This window comes from Gracilinanus agilis, chromosome 6 (assembly GCF_016433145.1).
Source record: "Gracilinanus agilis isolate LMUSP501 chromosome 6, AgileGrace, whole genome shotgun sequence".
NCBI classification, from domain to species: Eukaryota; Metazoa; Chordata; class Mammalia; order Didelphimorphia; family Didelphidae; genus Gracilinanus; species Gracilinanus agilis.
This window is the reverse complement of record NC_058135.1, coordinates 209,752,493-209,775,083: the sequence shown is the minus strand read 5'-3', so window position 1 is coordinate 209,775,083 and position 22,591 is coordinate 209,752,493. Positions and strand designations below refer to the sequence as shown.

The window sequence follows — 22,591 nt, the reverse complement described above, 5'->3', positions numbered from 1 at the left end:
TCTCTGGAAAAGGAAAGATTTTAAAACCAAGAGTTAGAGAAAATTACAAAATGTAAAATAAATGATTTTGATTATATCAAACTAAAAAGCTTTTGTACAAACAAAAATAATGTAGCCAAAATCAGAAGAGAAACAAAAAATTGGGAAAAAATCTTTATAATGAAAAACTCTGACAGGGGTCTAATTACTCAAATATACAAGGAGTTAAAGCAATTGTATAAAAAATCAAGCCATTCCTCAATTGATAAATGGGCAAGAGACATGAATAGGCAATTTTCAGGTAAAGAAATCAAAAGTATCAATAAGCACATGAGAAAGTGCTCTAAATCTCTAATAATTAGAGAAATGCAAATCAAAACAACTCTGAGGTATCACCTCACACCTAGCAGATTGGCTAAAATGAAAGAAGGGGAGAGTAATGAATGTTGAAGGGGATGTGGCAAAATTGGGACATTAATGCATTGTTGGTGGAGTTGTGAACTGATCCAACGATTCTGGCTGGCAATTTGGATCTATGCTCAAAGGGCTATAAAAAATGCCTGCCCTTTGATCCAGCCATACCATTGTTGGGTTTGTACCCCAAAGAGATCATATATAAACAGACTTGTACGAAAATATTTATAGCTGCGCTTTTTGTGATGGCAAAAAACTGGAAAAGGAGGGTATGTCCTTCAAATGGGGAATGGCTGAACAAATTGTGGTATATGCTGGTGATGGAATACTATTGTGCTCAAAGGAATAATAAACTGGAGGAATTCCATGTGAACTGGAAAGACCTCCAGGAATTGATGCAGAGCAAAAGGAGCAGAGCCAGAAGAACGTTGTACACAAAGACCAATACACTGTGGTAAAATAGAATGTAATGGACTTCTGTACTAGCAGCAATGCAGTGACCCAGGAAAATTCTGAGGGATTCATGGAAAAGAACACTACCCACATTCAGAGGAAGAACTACAGGAGTGGAAACAGAAGAACAACTGCTTGAACACATGGGTTGAGGCGGACATGATTGGGGATGTAGACTCGAAATGACCACACCAATGCAACTATCAATAATATGGAAATAAGTCTTCATCAATGACACATGTTAAAACCAGTGGAAATACACATCTGCCATGGGGGGGAGGGGGAAGGGGAAAGTAAGAGCATGAATTATGTAATAACCATGTTAACTTTTCAAAAAAATAAATATTAATAAATGTAAAAAAAAAAAAAGTTTGCCCATCTCTGGACTAAACAACTAAATTCTAGTACAATTTGTGTCTAATAAATATCTAATGGTACAGATTGAGAATTTTCCATGATTTCTGTGCTTAAGCAGGAATCTCTACTAAAATATTCTGCTGACTACTCAGACAGCCAGGGATGGAGAACTCCAGAACTCCCAAAAAGGAAAATAATTTCTAATTTACATATTCTTTCTTCCAAGCAAATCCCTCATTTTGGAAGGAGGAAAATATGGGTAAAATAAACAGTCTGAACTTTTTACACTGTTGTATAAAGGGAAGAACCAGCAGACAGCCTTGAGTTCCTCTGGAAACCTATAATTTCCCTCTCTTTGTGGGTTTAGATCAGTGGACTTAATTACTATACTCAGCTATGCTAAAAAAACAAGGAAAAAGGATCTATCACTCTACAACTCCTATACATATAGAACAAAAGGATGACCTTTAACAAGGTGCTCCCAAAATAACCAATATTCCACGTGCCAATTAACCAACAGCCACAGGAGATGGTCCAGCAGAGCTACAGAACACATTAGATCACCTCAAGTCTGATTTACTCAATACAGGCACTTTGCTCCCTTGTTCCCCATTGGTCACAGCTTCCGTAAGAACACTCCTTGATCAAGGGGAACTCACTATTTCTAAGGCAACCCATTCCATTTTAGAACAGCTAGAATTAGCACCTTCTTCTTTAAATGGAGCCAAAAATCTGGCTTAGATTTTAAGTCCAGCATTCTACTTTATACCATTCTTCTCACAAGCAAATGACGACTTATAAAAACATGTGAAAGAAAAGGACTATTTTATATTACATTAATTACTATATATTATGTAGTAGATTATTATAATATTTATGCATTATAATGATAAACATAAAATGCAATATATTACAATACCTATAATATTTAACACATTTGTTATAATAATATATTAATCATAAGATAGTAATCTATCATTATAATAATGTTACATATTATATTACATTATTATATTATATGAAAGGAATTAATACTCTAAGGAACCCAGGGAGAATCCCAGTTCTGCCTCTCACTAGCCTGGTGTGATTCTAAAAAATTAACTTAACAGCTCTGGGCCTCAGTTTATTTCCATATAAAATGAGAGGTTGGTCAAATGAGTTTTAAAATGCCACTGAGTCCTCTGATCTTGAAATGATCTAATGTAACTCCTCATAAAACAAAACAAAACACACAACTCTTAACTTCGGTCTTAGAATTAATACTAACTATAGGTTCCACGGAAGAAGAGCGCTAGGAGCTGGACAACTGGAGTCTGACTTGTTCAGGGTCACACAGGTGGGAAGTCTCCAAGGCCACATTTGACCCCAGGACCTCCTCCCATCTCCAGGCCTGGCTCTGTCCATTGAACCACCTAGCTGCCCCCTCATCCCTTCATATTTTTATAGAGAAGGGAATGGAAGCCAAGAAGTAGTAGAAATGGGATTTGAACCTGGGTCTTTCTAGTTCAGGGCTCTTTCCATCTTATGTCACTGCTCTTTCAAACATTCCTTCTTCCGTATGACTTCCCTAGCTTCTGTCCAGTCTGGTCCAAAATAGAGTTATAGTGACCGCCAAAGTTCAACACAGCCAGCCACGAAGGAAAAAGCCAACTTACGCCAATTGTGAATTTGAACTTGAATGGTGGTCCCTCAAAGAAGGCCGCGCAGTTGTCATCACTGGCTGTTGCGAGCCGGTAAGGCCTGGTCTGTTTAATATCGACGCTATTGATCACTTTGTTATGTCCTGTTACCTCCCCAACTGAAGAGCCAGTATCCCAAAGGAAGACCGCTCCAAACCTTAAAAGATTAAAACATACTGTCAAAAAAAAAAAAAAAAAGCACAGGCGAACCAGACAAAGGGGAAATCTGCTAAGACCATGTTGCACAATTTGTCAACTTGACCTTGATGAGCTAATCTATTTAACAGAGAGGGTAACTTGCTGACTTTCTGTTTCTGCTACCCTCCCATTGTCCTGTCGGAAGTTGGAAATCCATCCTTAAAATAACACTTAATCATTTCAGTTCAACATAAGAGAATATTTGTCCAAAGTAGTTTTAAAAAATTAGAGCATGTCTACTAGAGCTCTGTGGAACTCCCAATTTGTGTTGAAATAAAAGGAAGGCTAGTGGTGGAAGGGCCTGGATTCTGCTATTTCCTAGCTGGGTGATCCTAGGCAAGTCACTAAACCCCCATTTCTTAGCCCTTACTGCTGAGTATTGATTCAAAGATGGAAGGGGAAGGTTTTTTTTTTTAATAAAAAAAATTAACTGGGAAATGCTGAATAAAATGAATGAAAATTATACAATAGATATGATATTAATTTGTGTTTTTTTAAAGTCAATAAGAGGCTGTAAGAATTCCTTTCTATTTAAATTTGATGTAAGCTACTGTTACTTAAGGAGAGTGGAGGTATTTGATTAGGATTCTAGGCCCTAGCATTTCAATTCTGCTTCTGGCATAGACTGAGGCTGGTTCCTTGGCCTCAGCTGAACTGATAACCACAAGGGTCTCCTCCATCTCTAACATTCAGTGATTCTGTGTCTTGGATTTCACCATCACCACCCCTCAGTAATACTCTCCAGACAGAACTTGGCTCTATATAGAAAGTGAAAACATCTCTGAAGAAGTATTGTGGTATGAATCTTTTTGTTGCTATATGACAAAAAAGTGAAATCTGCCTTTAGAGTGAATTAAATTAAATTGAGTTGAATTAAAGCAAAAGTGGTGTGGAAAGAGGCATAGGTCAAACCTAGAAATTGATGAGCAAGTCATTTTCACCTCTGACTGCAAGTTTTACTTTAAAAAAAAAAAAAAACACAAACCAAGAAAAAAATATTAAATTTCTCAGATTAAATCTAAGTACCCCTCTTCCAGCACTCAAATTCTATGGTTCTCTGTAAGGATAAAACCTTCCAATTCTCCAAGGGCTTACTCCATATGCAGGTACAGAGCAAAGATCCTGTAAAGGACACCAAAGAAGGCTAGGACATGGTCCCTGACCTCTAACTATCAGCACCAAAACATTTTTTATTTACTATTTAATAAGTCTTAAGAATAACATCTATACACTGGAGAGAACAAGGCAAGGAAGGCTTATGCAAACACTCACTTCTCTCTTCCTTCTCCAACAACTGCAATTCTTTTGCTATCTTCAGTCCAGGCAATGTCCTTAATCTTGCCAGCAAAAGGCTGATATTCATACTTGAGGAGATGCTCCTTCTGCGTGGTATCCCAGATCCTAAGCTTTCCAGAGACATCTGCAGAGGATGAAGGGATAGGAAAGGAAGAATAATCAGCACGGCAGTAGAGATCGGCTCCACCATCTGCCCCAGGCACTAGGGGGCATCCTGGAAACTAGTTTGAGAATGGTCTATGCACAAAGGGTTTTGCACAACCATGGAAAATGGGTTTTGCACAAAATGACTGGCTTACCAGTATGAGCAGGGACCCATTTACTTACAGAAAAGAGGGCCTCTCTTTTGAAATACAATTTTTCAAATTAACAAACCTTGGGCAATAAGGTAAGATGTTCTTAATAGCAAATGGCAAGACTTAGGTGGAAGGTACTAACTCTTATTTCTGTCATTTTCTTTACCTAGGGCTTTACCTAGTTGTATAGGAAGTTGGAACCTGACACTTAACTGTGGAAGGCAGGCAGTACAATTATATTTTACCAACAGAGAAAGTTACTTGATTGTTCCATCCATGGACATTCATCACCTGAGAAAGGGTTTAGATGCAGGATCCCTGATTCCAAGTCCCTCTAGCACTGAACCCCCTCCTCTAGCATTGAACTATTCTGACTCAGAGAAGAAGAATATGATTTTGTCACTAAAAAAAAAAAATGAAAGGGTTATATGCACTTTAAAAAATGCATATGGGCTATGCAGAAAAGAAAGAAGAAGCAATAAAATGAGTTTAACATTCAAGTATCAGTCATCTTTCTTGTTTAGAAATTTACCAAAAAAAAAAAAACAAAAAAACAAACAAAAAAAAAAACTAGACAAATTTAATCTCTGAACTTAAGCCTTTATCTTGGTGGAAAGGAAAGAGTATCATATTTGAAATCAGCTCAGGGTTTGAATCTCAAACTCCCCATGTAATTATCTCTCTTTCTGCTATAAAAAATGGAAGAAGTTTCTATTAGATGAGTAGCATTTATTCGGACAGCTATGTGATATCAGAGAGTGCCATATCTAGAATCAAAAGATTCAACTTTAAAGAGTTCAAACCTGGCTTCAGATACTAGCTGTATAATCTTGCTTAAGTCACTTATCCCTGTTTGCCTCTGTTTCCTCAACTGTAAAATAAGCTGGAAAAGGAAATGGCAAACCACTCTGTTATGAAAACCTCAAATGGAGACTCAAAGTCAGATATGATTGAAAAACAACTGAACAACAAAAAGCATTTATTAGCTTAATAACTCTGGATGACATTGGGTTTAAAGAAAGGTAAGAGACAATCTCTGGTCTCTTAAGAGTTCACCAGCTAATGAGGGAGACAACATGCAGAGGATTCTATAAAAAGTGGAGATAATTGTCAGAGGGAAGGAAGGATTCTTGGAGGTGAGAATTTAGCTGGGACTTGAAGGAGGGGAAGAGAATTCTGGGCGTGAGGGACAGACAATGGAAATGCAGAGTTGAGATAAGAGAATCCTGTGTGAGTTAGCAAAAAGGAGACCAGTTGTCTGGGTTTCCATAAAGCATGCACAGGGTGGGAAGGAGGAGACAGGGAAGATAGGAAGGTGAGGAAGGGCTCTAAAAGCCCAAAAAGCTTTTAAGAGACCTAATGCTGGAGGTAATAGAGAACTGCTGGAATTTATCAAACAGGGGAATGATCAGATCCTAAGAAAGTCTCTGGGGTCCCTCCCAGCTCTAACATTCTTCATTCTAAGCTTTCCCCTTTGAGTACTGAGATCTTGCTCCCCTAAGTCTCTTTCAAAGGACTGTAAACCAAGAATAAATTTGATGATTCCAATTTAGACCCTCAAGTGGGTTCTTTTGTGAGACAGAAAAAAACGTGGAAAGGTATATCACAGCCATTGTTTTATACAGATCCACCCCCTTCCCGGACAAGGGCTGCATTTTCAACTTAAAAGATTGTAGAAGAAAAACAAGATCCACAGGCTTCTCTCCTCCCTCCCTGCCAGAATCCTGTCAGCAAGTATCAACTACTAAGAGACCCCTCTTCACAAATTAGCAGGGTGACTGGCAGCAGAGGGGAGCATGGGGGATTGGAGAACCCCATTTTTCATTTAAAAAAATTCATCTCTTTATGCATTGTAGGTTGCAAGGAAATTGTGAAAGTGCCTAAAAGGTGGTCCTTTTCTTAGTTGCAATTAAAGCTTCCACCAATATAAAGTCAAGCACTGGATGTGTTTTGTTCCTTCCATTGCTTCACATCAAGCCATAGGATGACAAGGGTCCAACTTCAATGGCAGGAGGATACTTCTGAAAGAACTTCTCCATAGAGGACAGCCCAAGTTCAAATCCAGCTTCAGATACCTACTGTCTGGGTGTTCCTGGGCAAGCCATCTGCCTCAGTTTCCTCAACTGTAAAACAGGGATCATAATGACTTCCCAAGGTTATTTTGATGATCAAATGAGATCTGTAAGGCAGTTTGCAAATTTCAAAGAGCTATAAAACTGCTAGCTATTATTAAAGGTAAATCACCGTTAGAAGATATTCCTTGTCTTCCAAGAAATATGTACCTGATTAAGTGAAATATATCTGTAAAGATCAAATTTGCCTGGCATATAGAGATAGTAGGGCATCCTACCCTTCCTAACATATAGGATAAGGTAAGAGGCTCTGTAAAGCCATGTTAGGCTGGACTATATATGTAGTATTTTTTTAAAGGCTTTTTAAAACAAATTTCAAGACCCTGAGTCATTCAAGAACTCACTATTTGACAAAAAGTGCTGGGAAAACTGGAAAACAATATGGGGAAAATTAGGTTTAGATCAAGATCTTATACCCTATACCAAGATAAATTCAAAATGGGTAAATTACTTAAATATAAAGAGTGAAATCATAAATAAATTAGGTGAACAGAGAATAGTATCCCTGTCAGATGTGTGGGAAAGGAAAGAACTTAAGACCAAGCAAGAGATAGAGAACATTACAATATAAAGTGAATGACTAATTTTATCAAATTAAAAAGTTTTGTACAAACAAAAACCAATGCAACCAAAATTAGAAGGAAAGCAACAAACTGGGAGCATATTTTTATAACAAAATTCTCTGACAAAGTTTTAATTTCCCAAATATAAGTCAAATCTACAAAAAAATCAAGCCATCCCCCAATCAACAGATGGTCAAGGGACATGAATAGGCAGTTTTCATAGGATGAAATCAAAACTATCAATAAGCACATGAAAGTGTTCTAAATACCTTCTGATTAGAGAAATGCAAATAAAAAACAGCTGAGGTACCACCTCACACCTAGGAGATTGGCCAATACGACGGCAAAGGACAGTGATAAATGTTGGAGGGGATGTGGTAAAATTGAGACACTAATACCCTGCTGGTGGAGTTGTGAATTGGTCCAACCATTCTGGTAGGCAATTTGGAACTATGTGCAAAGGGCTTTAAATGAATACTTGCCCTTTGATCCAGCTGTACCACTGCTGGGTTTGTACCCCAAAGAGGTAATAAGGAAAAAGACTTGTACAAAAATATTCATAGCTGCACTCTTTGTGGTGGCAAAAATTTGGAAAATGAGGGGATGTCCATTGATTGGGGAATGGCTGAATAAATTGTGGTATATGTTGGTGATGGAATATGTGCTGAAAGGAATAAAGAAATGGAGGAATTCCATGTAAACTGGAATGACTTCCAGGAATTGATACAGAGTCAAAGGAGCAGAACCAGAACACTGTACACAGAGACGGATACATTATGGCACAATCAAATGTAAGACTTTTCTACCAGCAGCAATGCAATGAATGACCCAGGACAATCCAGAGGAATTTAGGAGAAAGAACGTTATTCATATCCAGTGAAAGAACTGTGGAAACAGAAATGCATTAAAAAAATATATGATTGACCACGTAGTGCCATAGGGATGTGATTAGGATTTTGAAGTTAAAGAATCACTCTACTGCAAATATGAATAACATGGAAATAGGTTTTGAGCAATGATACCTGAATAACCCAGTGGAACTGCTTGTCAGATTTGGGAGGGGAAGAGGAGAAAAGCAGGAGGTGTGTGGGGGGGGAATCATGAATCATGTAACCATGTAACCATGGAAAAATAGTCTAAATAAAAATTAAAAAAAAAAAAAAAAAAAAAAAGAATCCAAGTCATTCAGAGAATAGCATTAACTTTGGAAACTAAAGGCCTGTATTTCAGTATTGAAATTCTACTTCTAACACTACCCTTGTGACATTGGGCAAATCCCTAACCTCTCTGAGCCTCCGTTTTTTTTTATTTTTTTATTTTTTATATATATTTTTTTAAGTCTTAAAGTGAAAAGAGGCAGATTACGCAACATCTTTGGTCATATCCAGCTATACCCCTACTATGAGTTACTGTGGGCTTCTTGGCATTTTTATGTGTAAGGAAATATTATATCACATAAAATGCCAAGGAGCCCAAATTAGATTGATGAGTAGGGAGCAGACAGATTTTCAGAAGACCCAAGGATGGAGCTGGGATCCTGTCCTAGGCAGCATTCACCTTCTCAGGCCTGAGGGGTACGATTCCTGGGGAGCTGACGTGGCAGAAGATAAGTACTAAAGGCAGTCATGATTCATCCTTACCAGGCTGTGAAAATGCATCCTTGGAGACATCATTGAAAAAAGTGGAAACAAGGACACAGAAACATGTGCAAAGCGACAGTACGAAGCTGGAGGGGGGAAGCCTGGGTGTCTTTCTAAGGAGAACTCCAAGATGAGGACTCATCCCCTCACTTGCCTTGTCAAAATTTGATATCTTATTCTCCCATCACCCAGTAATCACCAACTTTTGTCCCAAATATGCACCATGCCAAAGCTTAGCCAAATTCCCTCTACCTGTTTTGACCCTCAGGAAGGAAGTGGTGAATAATGAAGTCTTATGGAATACAGAACACAAGAAATACAGTCAGAAGGGGCCAGAAAAAAATGTCAAGTTCCAAATGGTCCTTTATATTCAGCTGCCAAAGATACATGTTACACACTTCCTTGGAAGACCAGCTCCAAAGGCAACCTACTTTGTCAAATGTTTCACCTTCTTTTGTTTCCCTCAATACTCTGAGATCTGAACTATTTATAGATTGGTGGCCTGTACTAATCTCTAGAGCAGGGGTTGGCAACATATGGCTCTTTCTGCAGGAGCCATAAAGTCAATTTTTTTTCAGGCGCTGTTACAGGAGCGCGCACTGTGAGCACTGTACGGCTCTCACAAAATTACATTTTAAAAAAATGTGGCGTTTATGACTCTCATGGCCAAAAATGTTGCTGACCCCTGCTCTAGAGCAACATTCAATCATTACCTTTTAAGATCTAAAACTCATTTCACACAAAAAAGAATTGCCACCTAGAAATGTAAACGTATATCATACACTTCTCCCTACCCCACTCCCATGTATCAGAAGGTAAAATAATTACAATTTATTTTTATTTATTCTCCATTACAATCTCTGAAAACTATTGACCCTGCTATCTTCTGTAAAGGCCGTAGACTTCTGGTTCTGGGTTTCTAACATCTCCTGTCTCTAATTTAAGAGTCGTTGACCTTTCTCTGGCTATCTAACAAAGCATATGGACCCTTTCTCAGGTTTTTGAACACAAATAAAATACATAGAATTACAAAGGAAAACAATTTTATTAAAATAATTATTTAGATACTTAAAAATAAAACAAAAAAACAATTCAGGACCCCCTCTATGAAAGAACTCCTACTCCAATGAGTCTGAGGAACTGGGGAAGGTGACCAGTAAGAGTAGAAATCTATTTATTGCTGGGGATGCAGAGGGGTTATGAAGGGGGCTACTATAAAGATAAATAACACTTTTAACAAGGTGTCACTGCTTCAAGACTAAGCTTAAATGCCACATACACTAAATACAAGGGTTGGATGTATATGAGGGTTTGGGGAGGGAAAATCTGAAAATGACAAGTACACTTGGGAGAAGACACAGAATTAATCCAACCATAGAACTCATTTCCTAGCAAGGGCTGACTAATACTGTTGGAAAGGCCCCTTTCTCCACATCTTTGTCTTTGAGACAAGACTAAAAGGGGGTGAAAAAGGCACTGTGACACAAAACTGAAGAGTTACTAAAAATAAAAACCAAGTCTTATGGGTCGGGAAACTAGTTCAACTATTTCACAAGAGACACCCACAAAGGAGTATAGCTGGTTCCACAGAAAAAGCTGGCTTCCATCTCTGGAAGGCACGCTAGCGGGTGCCTGTGATTGGAAACCAGCTGAAAGGTGGTCACCAGATGGCTGGGCACCCACTGAATAAGCTTTGCTTCTGGTCTCTTTTCAGCTTTTCTCAAACTGCCAATTTTATCCAAACCAAAGCTAATTAGATTGGTTCTCCCACCCCTACAATTTTCCTCTACTGCCCTGCACCCAGGGTCAGCAAGTGCTCCCACAATCATTCATTAATCCCCAGCTCAGGCCCCAGAGACGATGAATACATGCACAAGTGGGATATCCTACCTCCAGAGGCGATGTAGAAGCCGCTAGGAGCATACTTGGCCACCACGACTTGATGGGCGTGTTCTGTGTAAATGTCTGCAATTGCTGGATTCTGTAGAATGGGGAACCCAAGAGGAGTTGGAGTCAGTATACATACAATGAAGGGACAGAAAGCATCTGCTCCTTTTCTAATGGAAAGGATGCTGCGCTGGGAGTCAAGAGACCCAAGTTCAAGTCTCAGCTGGTACTAACTAGTTCAGTTCATAATGGACAAGTCAATTCAATTCTCTAGACCAGTGATGGGCAAACTCTTTAAAGAGGGGCCAAAGGAAAGGAAATGTTCATCTGTCAGTCTGTTTCTAAAGCAACTCTTTTGAAGTTTCATTGTATTGTATCCTACTCATTGTATTCATCAGATTAGGAATAATGTCTCAGGGTAGAACATCTCAGGGGGCCACTAGCAGGCAGTAGTTTGCCCATCACTGCTCTAGACCCTTATTTTGTTTGTAAAACTAAGAGGGTTAGACTAGATTATTTAAGGTCCCTTAGTATTCAAATGTCATGATAATGTAATTCAATAGCTGGTATCTCATCTTTTGCTTAATACTGCTAAACAGTGTAAATACACACTGTGCCAAGGCTTAGCCAAATTCCCCATCATAGGTACTGTTTTGATCAAAAATACTCAATAAATACATAATATATATGTTATAGATATCTGCATATAAACAATATATGTATAAAATGAATATATTTATATATTTATCAAAACAATTATATACATATATATATTTAATAGGCAGAAAGATCTATATGGGCATTTTTTATGTCACCCAGAACCTAGTACAATGCTCTGCCCTCTAAAAATACTTCAAGGTTTCCTCAATGAAATGGAAAAGGAATATTATACACCTTTGAAATAGGGCAATAAAGTCATTTCAACAGGCCGATCAAGGTCCAGTTGGCAGGGGGTGGTGGCAGGGAGGACTTTGTGTTCCCTATCTCATAGTGTGGTTAGTGAAAGTCAAATGAAATCATCGAAACTATACTAAGCTGCTATTATGAGCCCAAAGAAAATCAAAAACTGTCTCTTGTCCTCAAGCAGATTACATTTTTTTTTTTTACTTTTTTACTCCCCCCCCCCCCTTTTACCTAGCACAAGTCTGGCTTAATAAATGCTTTCTGAAAGAATAACATTCCAAGGGAGACTTCACCTTAAACAGAAGACAACATACACACATGAGACAGATACAAAGGAATACATTCATTAGGTAACCAGGGAAGGGCCTTCCACAATAGGTAGCTAAATCTTGAAGGAAATCAGAGACCCTCGAGGGAGAGACAGCACAGGGATGGAGATGGGAGAGGCTGGGCGTCATGTGTGAGGAACAATTTGGCCGGAGGAACACAGAAGCAGATTGAACAGGTAGAAAAAGGCCAGGTTGAAGAGGGCTATTACTATTGCTAGATGAATTCTAAGGATGACGAGTGATCCTTTCCCCAAAGAGGAAAGCTCAAACCTTTGGCTCCCTAGAAAGAGAAGGGTTTGGGGAGGTGGGAAAGGGGCATTACAAGTTGGGGGAATTGGAAATGGAATGTCTGAAAACGGCTCTTCCTCTGTGGAACATGACAGGTCATTTCTAATAAGAGTTTGGCACCAGAGTACAATAGATCTACAGCTCATACTTTTACTCTGAACAAAACTGGGTCAGAGAGTGTATGCTCAGACGCTCCCAATTAAACCTGATGACTTACAGCTGAGTCAGGGGGACCCAGCATGGCTGTTCAGAAATCCAGGCAGCAGAGTAGAGGAGGTGGAAGCCAAACACTCTCTGAGCCTCTGCCGGCTTTCAAGTGGCCTGCTAGTTGCTTCCTTGGACATTCCCATCAGTCTCCTACCTCTGACGTTTGCTGGGCATCCCAAGTCTAGAAAGTACTCCCTTTCTCACCTCTGCCTCAATTGATTCCTAGCTTCTTTTAAAGTCTAATTTAGCTGCACATGAGCTCTTCCTCTAAAATGGGAGATCTTTCAGGATATAGAATGGTTTTTTGGCTTTCTTTGCTATTTTCCACCAATTAGCACAGTGTCCGAGTAAGGGCTTAATAAAAATGTTTGTTAACTTGACTTCAAGTGTTACTGACTACAAGAGCCTTTCTAAACAATTATCTTTCCTCCTCTCCCTTATAATTGTCTCCCCACCAACTAAAAAAAAAAAAAATTAAAACTTATCTTTTGTCTTAGACTCAATACTGTGTATTGGTTCCAAGGCAGAAGAGTGGTAAAAGCTAGACAATGGGGGTTTGTTTAGTGACCTGTCTAGGGTCACACTACTAGAAGGTATCTGAGGCCAGATTTAAACCTGACTCTTAATCCATCAAGCCATCTAGCTGACCCTTATCTTTCTTTTCTTGATGAAATTACTTTGTAATTAACTCCCAAATATAAGTCATGGGGAGGCTGAAACTGTTCCCCCCCCCCCACTTTTTTCACTGTAACCTCAATGCTTAGCCCAGTTAGGACCAAAGTTTAAAAAAATAAAATGAAGCTCCATGACCCCAGGCAAGTCTCTTGAAATTCTCTAGACCTCAGTTTCCTCATAAGTAACAAGGGAAAGATAATCATTTGTCCTGCCTGCCTGACAGGGATATTGGGAGGTTCAAATTGGATCATGATGAAGTACTTTGTAGTCATAAATGCCCCAGAGGAAGACAAGCTGCTACTTTTTGGCTAGCTCCCTAATGCCAAGCTCATTATGCCAATCGAAGTCCCTACAAATGAGACTATTTCCTGTCTCCAATGTGTCACAGCATGTCAGGTTTATCACCGAGGAGGCACATGACAATTAAGAGTACATTGTGGATAACAGCCTGTTCTCAGCAAAAAAGGATCTAATAATACTCTTTTTTCATGCTGGGCTCTTTGCTTGTGAAATAGGTCAGAGAACTCAGCAGAAAATATTAGAGATGAAAGCTGAAGAAGTGAAGCTAATGAAATCACCCAAGCCCCAAAGCCCAGAGAGCTAGCAGGGGGAAGCAGTGTTCTACCAGGATGCAAACAACTGATGACCAAATAGATACCAGAAGTCGTGGGGACAGAAGCATTCTCCAGTAGATTACAGGCTCTATATTCCCACCCCCAAACAGACAAGAGTGGCCAAGACAATATGGTAGCACTCCCCACTTCCACGCTTGCTCTCATGTGGACACGTGATGAAGGGAAATAGACGAAGGCTGCTGCTGTGATTTCATTAGGACACAACCCTGGCTCCCTCGCTCATGCAGGGAAGCAACCTGACCACTATTTATTAGAGAACTTTGGCCTGGAGGCATGAAGACACTGCACAGACTCATTTAGCTATAAGCAAGTGTAAAGAAGAGTATCTACAATATATAAATAAAAATATATGTGTGTGTGTGTATGTGTGTGTGTATATATGAAAATGTAGTAAATGTGTCAAAAGTAAGACTTTGCAGTCAGATCCTCCTGACTCCAAGGCAGGCCCTCTATCCATTAGCAGTCTCTCAGGGGCCAGAATCCCATATTTATCTAATTTCATCTGAAGATGACCACTAGCTTTCCTCTTGAAACCACACTCTGCCGCTTAATGGGTTTATGCACTCAAGTTCCCAAGTTCTCATTCTCCTGCACCTTAAGGCACTCCAACAAATCCAAGTTAAAAAAGCAAAACAAAAATATACCAGGTAAGGGACAGCTAGAAAGCAAATAGAGAGGCAGGCCTGGAGTAAGAAGGATCAGGGTTCAAATCTGCATTCAGATAACTCTGGGCAAGTCACTCAATCCCAACTGCCTAGCCCTTGACATTCTTCTGACTTAGAATTGATACTAAGAAGGTAAGGGTTCAAAGAAAACAACAACAAAAAAAATCTGAGGGTCATGGGGCATAAGTCTTTACTGGTGAGAGTGCTACTGAAGAAAGAACATTTAAATTGGGAGTTAGCTGAGATCTTAGTTGGAATCCCAGATCTAAAACTTACTAGCCACATGGTTTTTGAGCCTCCCTTTCTTTAACTGTTAAATGGGAATAATACATTCAATCCTTAAAGGCTCATGAGGCTGCAACCAGATTGGGAGGGGAGGGTAGAGACATACTCTGCCTACTCATGTCTACTCTTCTACAAACAATGAAAATCAGATATCCTGAATAAGGAAAGCAAATTAGGGTTTTGAAGGAAGATCAAGAAGAGATTGTTGTATGAAGGTGTTCTAGGTTTGAATGGGATTACTAGTATCTGATGCTTACTACCTAAGTGGCCTTGGATACAGAAATACTGGAATACTGTGTCTATAGGTTTTATATGGGATTTAATGACTTGGACAAAGTCACACCAATAGTAAGAGCAACGAAGCTATGATTTGAACCCAGGACTTTTCATTTCAAATCTATTAGGCCATATGGCAAAGCAGGACCAACTATGATCCAAAAGGCATTTATTAAATGCCCAATGTTTAAAAAAAAAAAAAAGACAAATTCCATTCTACTACTTAATCTACAGAAGAGTGAAAAATCTAAAGATAAAAATCCAAAATATGAGGGCCCTCAGGCTCTATCTATTCAACTCTCTATACTTCCCAGATAAGGAAACTGGAACCCAGGGAAATTAAGTGAACCCAGGTCTTCTGGCTTCAGAAGCACCTCCCCTCCCAGGATAGATTGCTTCCTTAATTTTTTCATTCAACATATTTAGTTTGCTAGATATTTCCTAAGGGTCATCTCCTGCCTCTAAAGTTCTAGGTTCAATTCTCTCCTGATCTGCAATTTTTAAAGGCCAAGGGAAATGATATTCCCATGGCAGCCATGATCTTTTTAGGGAAACCAACCAAGGCCCTTAATGAACGCTTCAAGATTTTTTTTCTCTGCCTTCTCTTCTGAGACTCTCCCACAGATCCTGGAAGGGCATAATAACACAATGTACATTAGATTTCTGGGCTAACAACCTCCCACTAACAAACCATATTGCCTCAGGCAAATCACCTCATCTCCCAAGGCTCCAGTAGTCTCCTCTCTAAAATTATAGCTGATAACTCCTAACCATTACAAGATGCTGACGCATTGAGCTCATGTGATCCTGACAATCTCATGAGGCGGGCAGTGGGAATAATACGGGGTTCCCATTTTACAGTTAAGGAAGCTTAAGGCCCAAGAGTGGCAGGTGAAGAACCTGGAGAACTTCTGTCTCCAAATGTGTTCTTTCCATTGTATCATCTGGTGTTGAACTGGATGGGCCAAGGTTCTTTCTGGTTCTAACAATTCCGTTCTTTCTATGACTCCAGTTACTGTTCACTCTATATAGTGTGATGTTACTTAAGGTGGATTTTGACTAAAGTGAACTTGAGTAGTCCAAAAAACTCTTATTCAGAATTCAAATGTCAGAGAACAGGTTTTTTTGAGCATTTAATAGAGACTGAAGATCTCCCAATGGAAAGAACCGAAAAGGTCATCAATCTAGGCTAACTCCTCATTTTACCAATGAGCAAATTCTGAGCACAGGATTTTAGGGACAAGATTATTTGGGTAGTAAAAAGCAGAGCTGGAATCTGAACCCAGATCCTCTGAATCCACATCTAATATTCTTTTCCACAATGAATTAGACTTCCTCCTCTCTACCTTGAGGCTGAGAGGTGGGAAAACTTTAGTCCTCCCTCATTAGGGAGCCACAATTTATGAGCTCGGTGAGACTACATTAAGTCTCAGGCTCTCTGTATGTCAATAAAATAAGGAGATTAGGGCAGATGGGGAATTCCTTTAGCAGCCTATTGAAACCTATGGACTTTCTGACTAAAGTTTGGTGTCTATATTCATAATGGAAGAAAATGTTAAATCCTAGTTAGAGAGCAAGGGTTAGCTTTTCACAGAAACCCTGAAATTTATTCATGGACCTCAGGTTAAGAATTCCTGAACTAGGGGGCAACCAGGTAGCTCAGTAGATTGAGAGCCAGGTCTAGAGAAGGTTCATATCTGGTCTCAGACACTTCCTAACTGTGTAACCATAGCAAGTCAATTAATCCCAATTGCTCTCCTAAAACCAATACACACTATTGATTCTAAGACAGAAGGTAAGTGTCTTAAAAAAAATCCCTGAACTAGATGGAATTTAAGTTAATACCCAGTCTAGCTCTAAAAGGCTAGGCTCATGGAAGCACTCATTGCCAGCTCATTCCATTCTCTTCTCAACTTCCTGAAAGGCTGCTTCCTCTAGGCAGCACAGAATACTGCTATGGGTCCTGGAAACAGTGCCCTTTCAAGGCCAAGAAATGCAGGGTGCCCCTGTCATCTGGACTCTGCAAGAAGCCCTTCCTAGTTTTGCCAGCTCTCCTTCTCAGTTCCATTGGGGAGGACAAAAGAGCCTTACAGATAAAATGGTAGCCACCTGTTACCTCTGCTATCATCTCACACTCTAACCAAACTTAAAACCCCGTGGTCCATCACCTTAGAGCAGGCTCACTTTCCGGGACAAGATTTTCTGACAAAAAATTTCTGAGCTCAGGAAAGCCAATATGTCTAGACTGCAACAAAAAGCTAGGAGACAGGAGGCTTCTACTATATAGATATCACACAATTCTGCATGTGGGTGACTAATATTTGTATGGAAAGGGAATTAAGTTTTAAGCAAGAAAATCTGGGTTGATATCCCAGTTCTCACTTTACTTTGTGCCTCAGTGTCCCTACTTGTAAAATGGGAACAACACCCCAAATTCCCTGCCTTATAAGGCATACACATTCAAAAGTGCGTTTTAAATTATGACTGGTCTGTCAAATGCCAGCAATATTGATCATCTTAATGTTCCATCCTAAGACACGGCATTTACCAATTCTGAACATTTTTGGAGGTTGTCCCCATTCTTGTAATTTTCTCCTTCCTGATCTGGTTTCCTTCAAGGCTCAGCTAAAAATCATACCTTCTATTTTGAAGCCTTTCCTGACTCCTCTTTACCAACTTATCTTGTACCTTCTTAACACCCAATCACATGTATGTTATCTCTCCCACCTGACAGAGCTTCTCAAGAGCAGGGGCTGTTTTTTTTTTTTTTTTTAAACTCTTACCTTCTGTCTTAGAATCAACACCGTGTATTGCTTCCAAGGCAAAAGAGCAGTAAGGGCTAGGCAATGGGGATAAGTGACTTGCCCAGGATCAAACAGCTAGAAAGGGTTTGAGGCCACATCTGAACCCAGGCCCTCCCATCTTTAGGTCTGGCTCTCAATCCAATAAGCCATCCAGTTGCCCCCTTTTCTGCTTTTCTTTGCAGGTACTGGGTGGCACAATGGATAGAGTATATGAGGAATCATGGAGACCCCAGTTCAAATCCAGCCTTGGACATTAGCTGTTTGACTCTGGACAGGGTCCCTAAACCTGATGACCTCAGCTTCCTCATTTGCAAAATGAAAGTAATAATAATAGCACCTACCTCCCAGAGTTGTGAGGAGAAAATGAGTTACTCATAAAGTATTTCATAAACCTAAAGGTATTATACTAATGCTCTTTGTAGCCCAGACATTAAAGATGTGCATTTTATCAATCAACAAGAAGACTTTTTTTTTAAACTTTCTTAGAAATCAAAACAAAGGAGTAAGTTTCAAGGCAGAAGGGCAGTAAGGGCTAGGCAATTGGGGTTAAGTGACTTGCTCAGACTCACAACTAGAAGGTGTTGAGGCTACATTTTGAAACTAGAACTCCATCTCCAGGCCTGGCTCTCAATCCACTGAGCCACCTAGTTGCCCCTTGAGAAGACATTTTTAAAAGATCCTTAGAAAAACCTGTGATTGGTCCTTCCAGCATGAGACACCTTTATAAAACAAGGAAACTGAGACAAAATCAAAATGACCTCAGCACTTGTCAGTAACAAGCCAATTCTGACAATCTCCAGGTATCTTGCTCTCCCCCTGTGACACAATGCTCCTGTCCATCATTCCCCTCCGCATCCCGTGCACAAGTAGCTCCCTGTCCTGTCTACTCTGGATTTCTGTCTGCTTTTACTATCTCTTATGAATAAGTTGCTCTCTTCTGTCATGAAGGTTTTGAGAAACCGGTGGGGGGTGGGGAAACCTGCTCTGAGCTCCAACAAAGAATGCTGTGTAAATTCATAAAACTGCCAATGTTTTAGTTCTAGGTAAGACTTTCCACTTGCAGGGAAATATGTTGCTGGCTGGCAACGAGAGGCTTTGACTCACTTAGTGAATGAGGATTTAGGTTACTCATTTAAGATAGGATTTATGGGATGGGTGGCTCAATGGATTGAGGGTCAGACCTGGAGGTGGGAGCTCCTGATGCTCAAATCTAGCTTCAGAAAATTCCTGTGTGACCTTGGGCAAGTCACTTAACCCCCATTGTCCAGTTCTCATTCTCTTCTGCCTTGGAACCAATACACAGGCTCGAGTCTAAGATGGAAGGTAAGAGGTTTTTTTTTTTTCAAGTGATATTAACCTGGGCTTTGAATACAGCTTTCACACAAATAGCATGGGCTATATGTGTAGATAAGTTTTATCAAGGCTATTCTGGTACAAGCGTATTTTTAAAATAAGGCTCAAGCTTTCATAGGATGTTATAGAAAAAAAAAAGGACTTTTAGCTCATCTTGCCCAGTGCTTACATTTTACAGGAAAGGCTGTTTGAATAAAGCTAAAGATTGTGGCATAATCAGGAGCGGAATGCTGATCTTCTGACTAGGATTCCAATGTTCTTTCCACTCCAAATTGCTTCTCGAATCCATCCCACTAGAGAATAAGCTCAATCTCCTTGCCCTGGCATTCAAGGACCACTATCATATGGTTCCAACCTAATTCCCCACTACTCTACATCCAGGACCCATACAAAGGAGCCTGGGAAGGCAGGCACAGAAAGAAAGGCCTCCTGACTCAGGAGGGAAGCTGAATTTTGAAGGAAATCAGACTAAGGGAAGAAACAAGGGATTGCACAGGAATGGGGATGAGACAGTCTCTCTCATGTGAGGAACAGATAGGCAAGTCTAGTCTTGGTTCTAGCTAGACTGTTTTATTTATGGTTCCTGGAATATACCATGAGAATTCCTACCTCATGAATGTTTTCAGACATTTCTATTTTTGACTTTTGCCTGGGGGAAATATTCCTTTTGAAGGGAGCCTTGTAAAAACATGATGGACAGAACACCAGACTTATGGAGTCAGGAAGGTCTTAAGTGTGAATAGTTTCTCAGCTATTCTAAGTAAAAACAAGCATTTATTAAGTGTTCTATTATGTGTCAAAAGTTCTAGAGATGACATTCTAAAGGGAAGACAAATATTATATATGTATACATGACGTGTGTGTGTATATATATATATATGTGTGTGTGTGTGTGTCATACACACATATTCAGAATATAAAGTAGTTTGGGAGGGAGGGTAGGCACTAGCATTTGGGGAAGGGGAGTCCAAAAAATTTCATCAAGAAAATGGTGGCTGGGCTTCATCTTGAAGGAAGAGAAGGATTCTGAGAAGCTTTGCCATTTGTTTTCCTCATGGATTACATGGGGTAATAATAACCTCAAGTGATTGCTTTGAGACTTAGAATAATGTATCCCAAACCCTATGAAAAGTTTTTAATGTCTAATGTGAGGTACTATTCTTCATCTTCTCATCTATGTAAAGAATTAAAAAAAAGAAATAGAAAGATCTACCCCCCTCAAGACACAAAGACTCAATTCTTCCATAAAATTAATCAATTATTTTACAGCAAGCTCTAGTTTACTAAGTTTACAAATACCAGTGTAGCTCAAGGGATGCTGATTATCCCTTGGCCTTGATACAAGGCTAGTTGACCCACTTTTATTTATTTTTAAAAATCCTGTTGTCTTAAAATCAATACTAAGTAATTATCAGTTCTAAAGCAGAAGAGCAATAAGGGCTAGGCAACTGGGGTTAAGTGATTTGCCCAGAGTCACATAGCTAGGAGGTATCTGAGGACAGATTTGAACCCAGGACCTCTGGTCTCCACAGGCCTGGCTTTCTATTCACTCACCTAACTGCCCTCCCACCTCCTTTTTACAAAGGAACCAAGTCTCTGAATCTAAGTAACTAGTGAAATTCACAACACAAACATTAAAACTTAAACCCTAAATTTATTTTTCTTTCTGCTACATTCTCTAAACTGACAGCATACTACGCTGTGGCCCAGCAATCCAACTGATGTTTACAATTTAGACCTTGAGTCACCAAGCAAAGGTTTTATATTCAGTTCGGGGTCTTCGGTTTAAGGAAGCAGAAAGACTAATTAGGAGGTTTCCCATCCTAAATTAAAAAAAAAAAAAAAGATGGTGCTTAGGAGGGGTAATTTTCTCAGCTACCTAAACACTTGGAGAAGGTATCACTCCTTGCTGTGATAATCAAATGAGATAACAGATAGGAAGGCGCTTTTCATCCTGTGAAGTAGGTTCCTTCAGGAATCCTTAGTTTTGTCAGTGAGGGTACCCCCTAGATCAGTGATTCCCAAAGTGGGTGCCACCGCCCCCTGGTGCCCTGGTGGGTGCTGCAGCAATCCAGGGAAGCTGTGATGGCCACAGGTGCATTTATCTTTCCTATTAATTCCTATTAAAATTTTAAAAAATTAATTTCCAGGGGTCTAAGTAATATTTTTTCTGTAAAGGGGGCAGTAGGCCAAAAACGTTTGGGAACCACTGCCCTAGATCAACACATCTGCAAGGGCTACAACCTAAGAATGTGGTCTCCAATAGTTATTGTGGCCAAAAAATTCACCATCTGTGACTCAAACTAGCAGGGGCCTTTCTGAACTTAGCAACAACATAAGTATAATTCCTACCAGCTGGGACCATGTTCAGGTTGATATGATTTAATTAGCATAGGGCTCAATAAATGTTTATTGAATTATCAGTCATCATTGGTTCACACTTCCCATTACAAAGCACCAAGTGCCTCATTTAAGCTCTTGTAACCCTGTGAAAAAAAAAGGTGACAGACCTGGTAGGCCTGAGCTCATTATTCAGTGTCATATCAATCAAACTAGCATTGTGCCAGGGATGCAAACAGAGGTTCCAAAAACATCCTCCTGAAATTACTGGTTTCAGAGAACAATCTTTTGGGAGAGTCTCAATGGCAAAAACATGATAAAACTTGTCTTAACTTCAGAAGGCTGCTAGAAGCAAGGCCCGTTGTAAATTGCAAAACCAATAAATAAATGCTATCATATCTACATTTACTATTATTCTCATCTTCCTGTTACTAAAGAGCATTGGATTTATACTATTCCACTCTAAGCTGGAAACATCTCACTGATGGCTTAGTCAGAAATAATTCATGGAGACAGTTATATCTGTGGAGGCCTGAAAGCCAATTCAACTGAACAGAAAAACATATTAAGGGAGTGGAAAACATTTTAACATGCATGTCTGAAGAAAACTAGAAGAAATAATCTGTCCGTTATTTGAATAATTACAGAGGAATAACAATTTAGAAGGCTTTCCAATTAGTTGGCCCTGTAACTAAGTGCTTTTCATCCTGGGTACAGGATTCCTGTAGTGAGTGATTACTTGAAATAAATTCATTAGTGTTTCTGTGCTGTGACTCATAAAGGCTAAGGGCGGGCAGAAGAGAACACTTCATTTCCTCCTCCAGCTCAATTTTCAAGGGTCAGGAAAAATAGATTCTTTAAAAAGGGAAAACAACAAGGGACCCACAGAAGAACAGGGTGAGGGGAGGGATCATGGAATCTGAATTCTCACTGTTAC

The 22,591-nt window shown here is 39.6% G+C and overlaps 1 protein-coding gene across 2 annotated transcripts in view; it reads right to left on the bottom strand.

The window, feature by feature from the left end:
• Nucleotides 1-22,591, bottom strand: part of WDR1 (WD repeat domain 1) — a 308,269-nt gene that overhangs the window by 33,670 nt on the left and 252,008 nt on the right. The window contains exons 3-5 of one of the 2 annotated variants that reach the window (XM_044681316.1): nucleotides 10,898-10,988; nucleotides 4,353-4,500; nucleotides 2,859-3,039 (exon numbers count right to left, since the gene is read on the bottom strand). The exons of the other annotated variant lie outside the window; for it this stretch is intronic. Coding sequence (XP_044537251.1) covers nucleotides 2,859-3,039; nucleotides 4,353-4,500; nucleotides 10,898-10,988 — 420 coding nt within the window. The remainder of the gene's footprint in view (nucleotides 1-2,858; nucleotides 3,040-4,352; nucleotides 4,501-10,897; nucleotides 10,989-22,591) is intronic. 2 annotated transcript variants of the gene reach the window in all.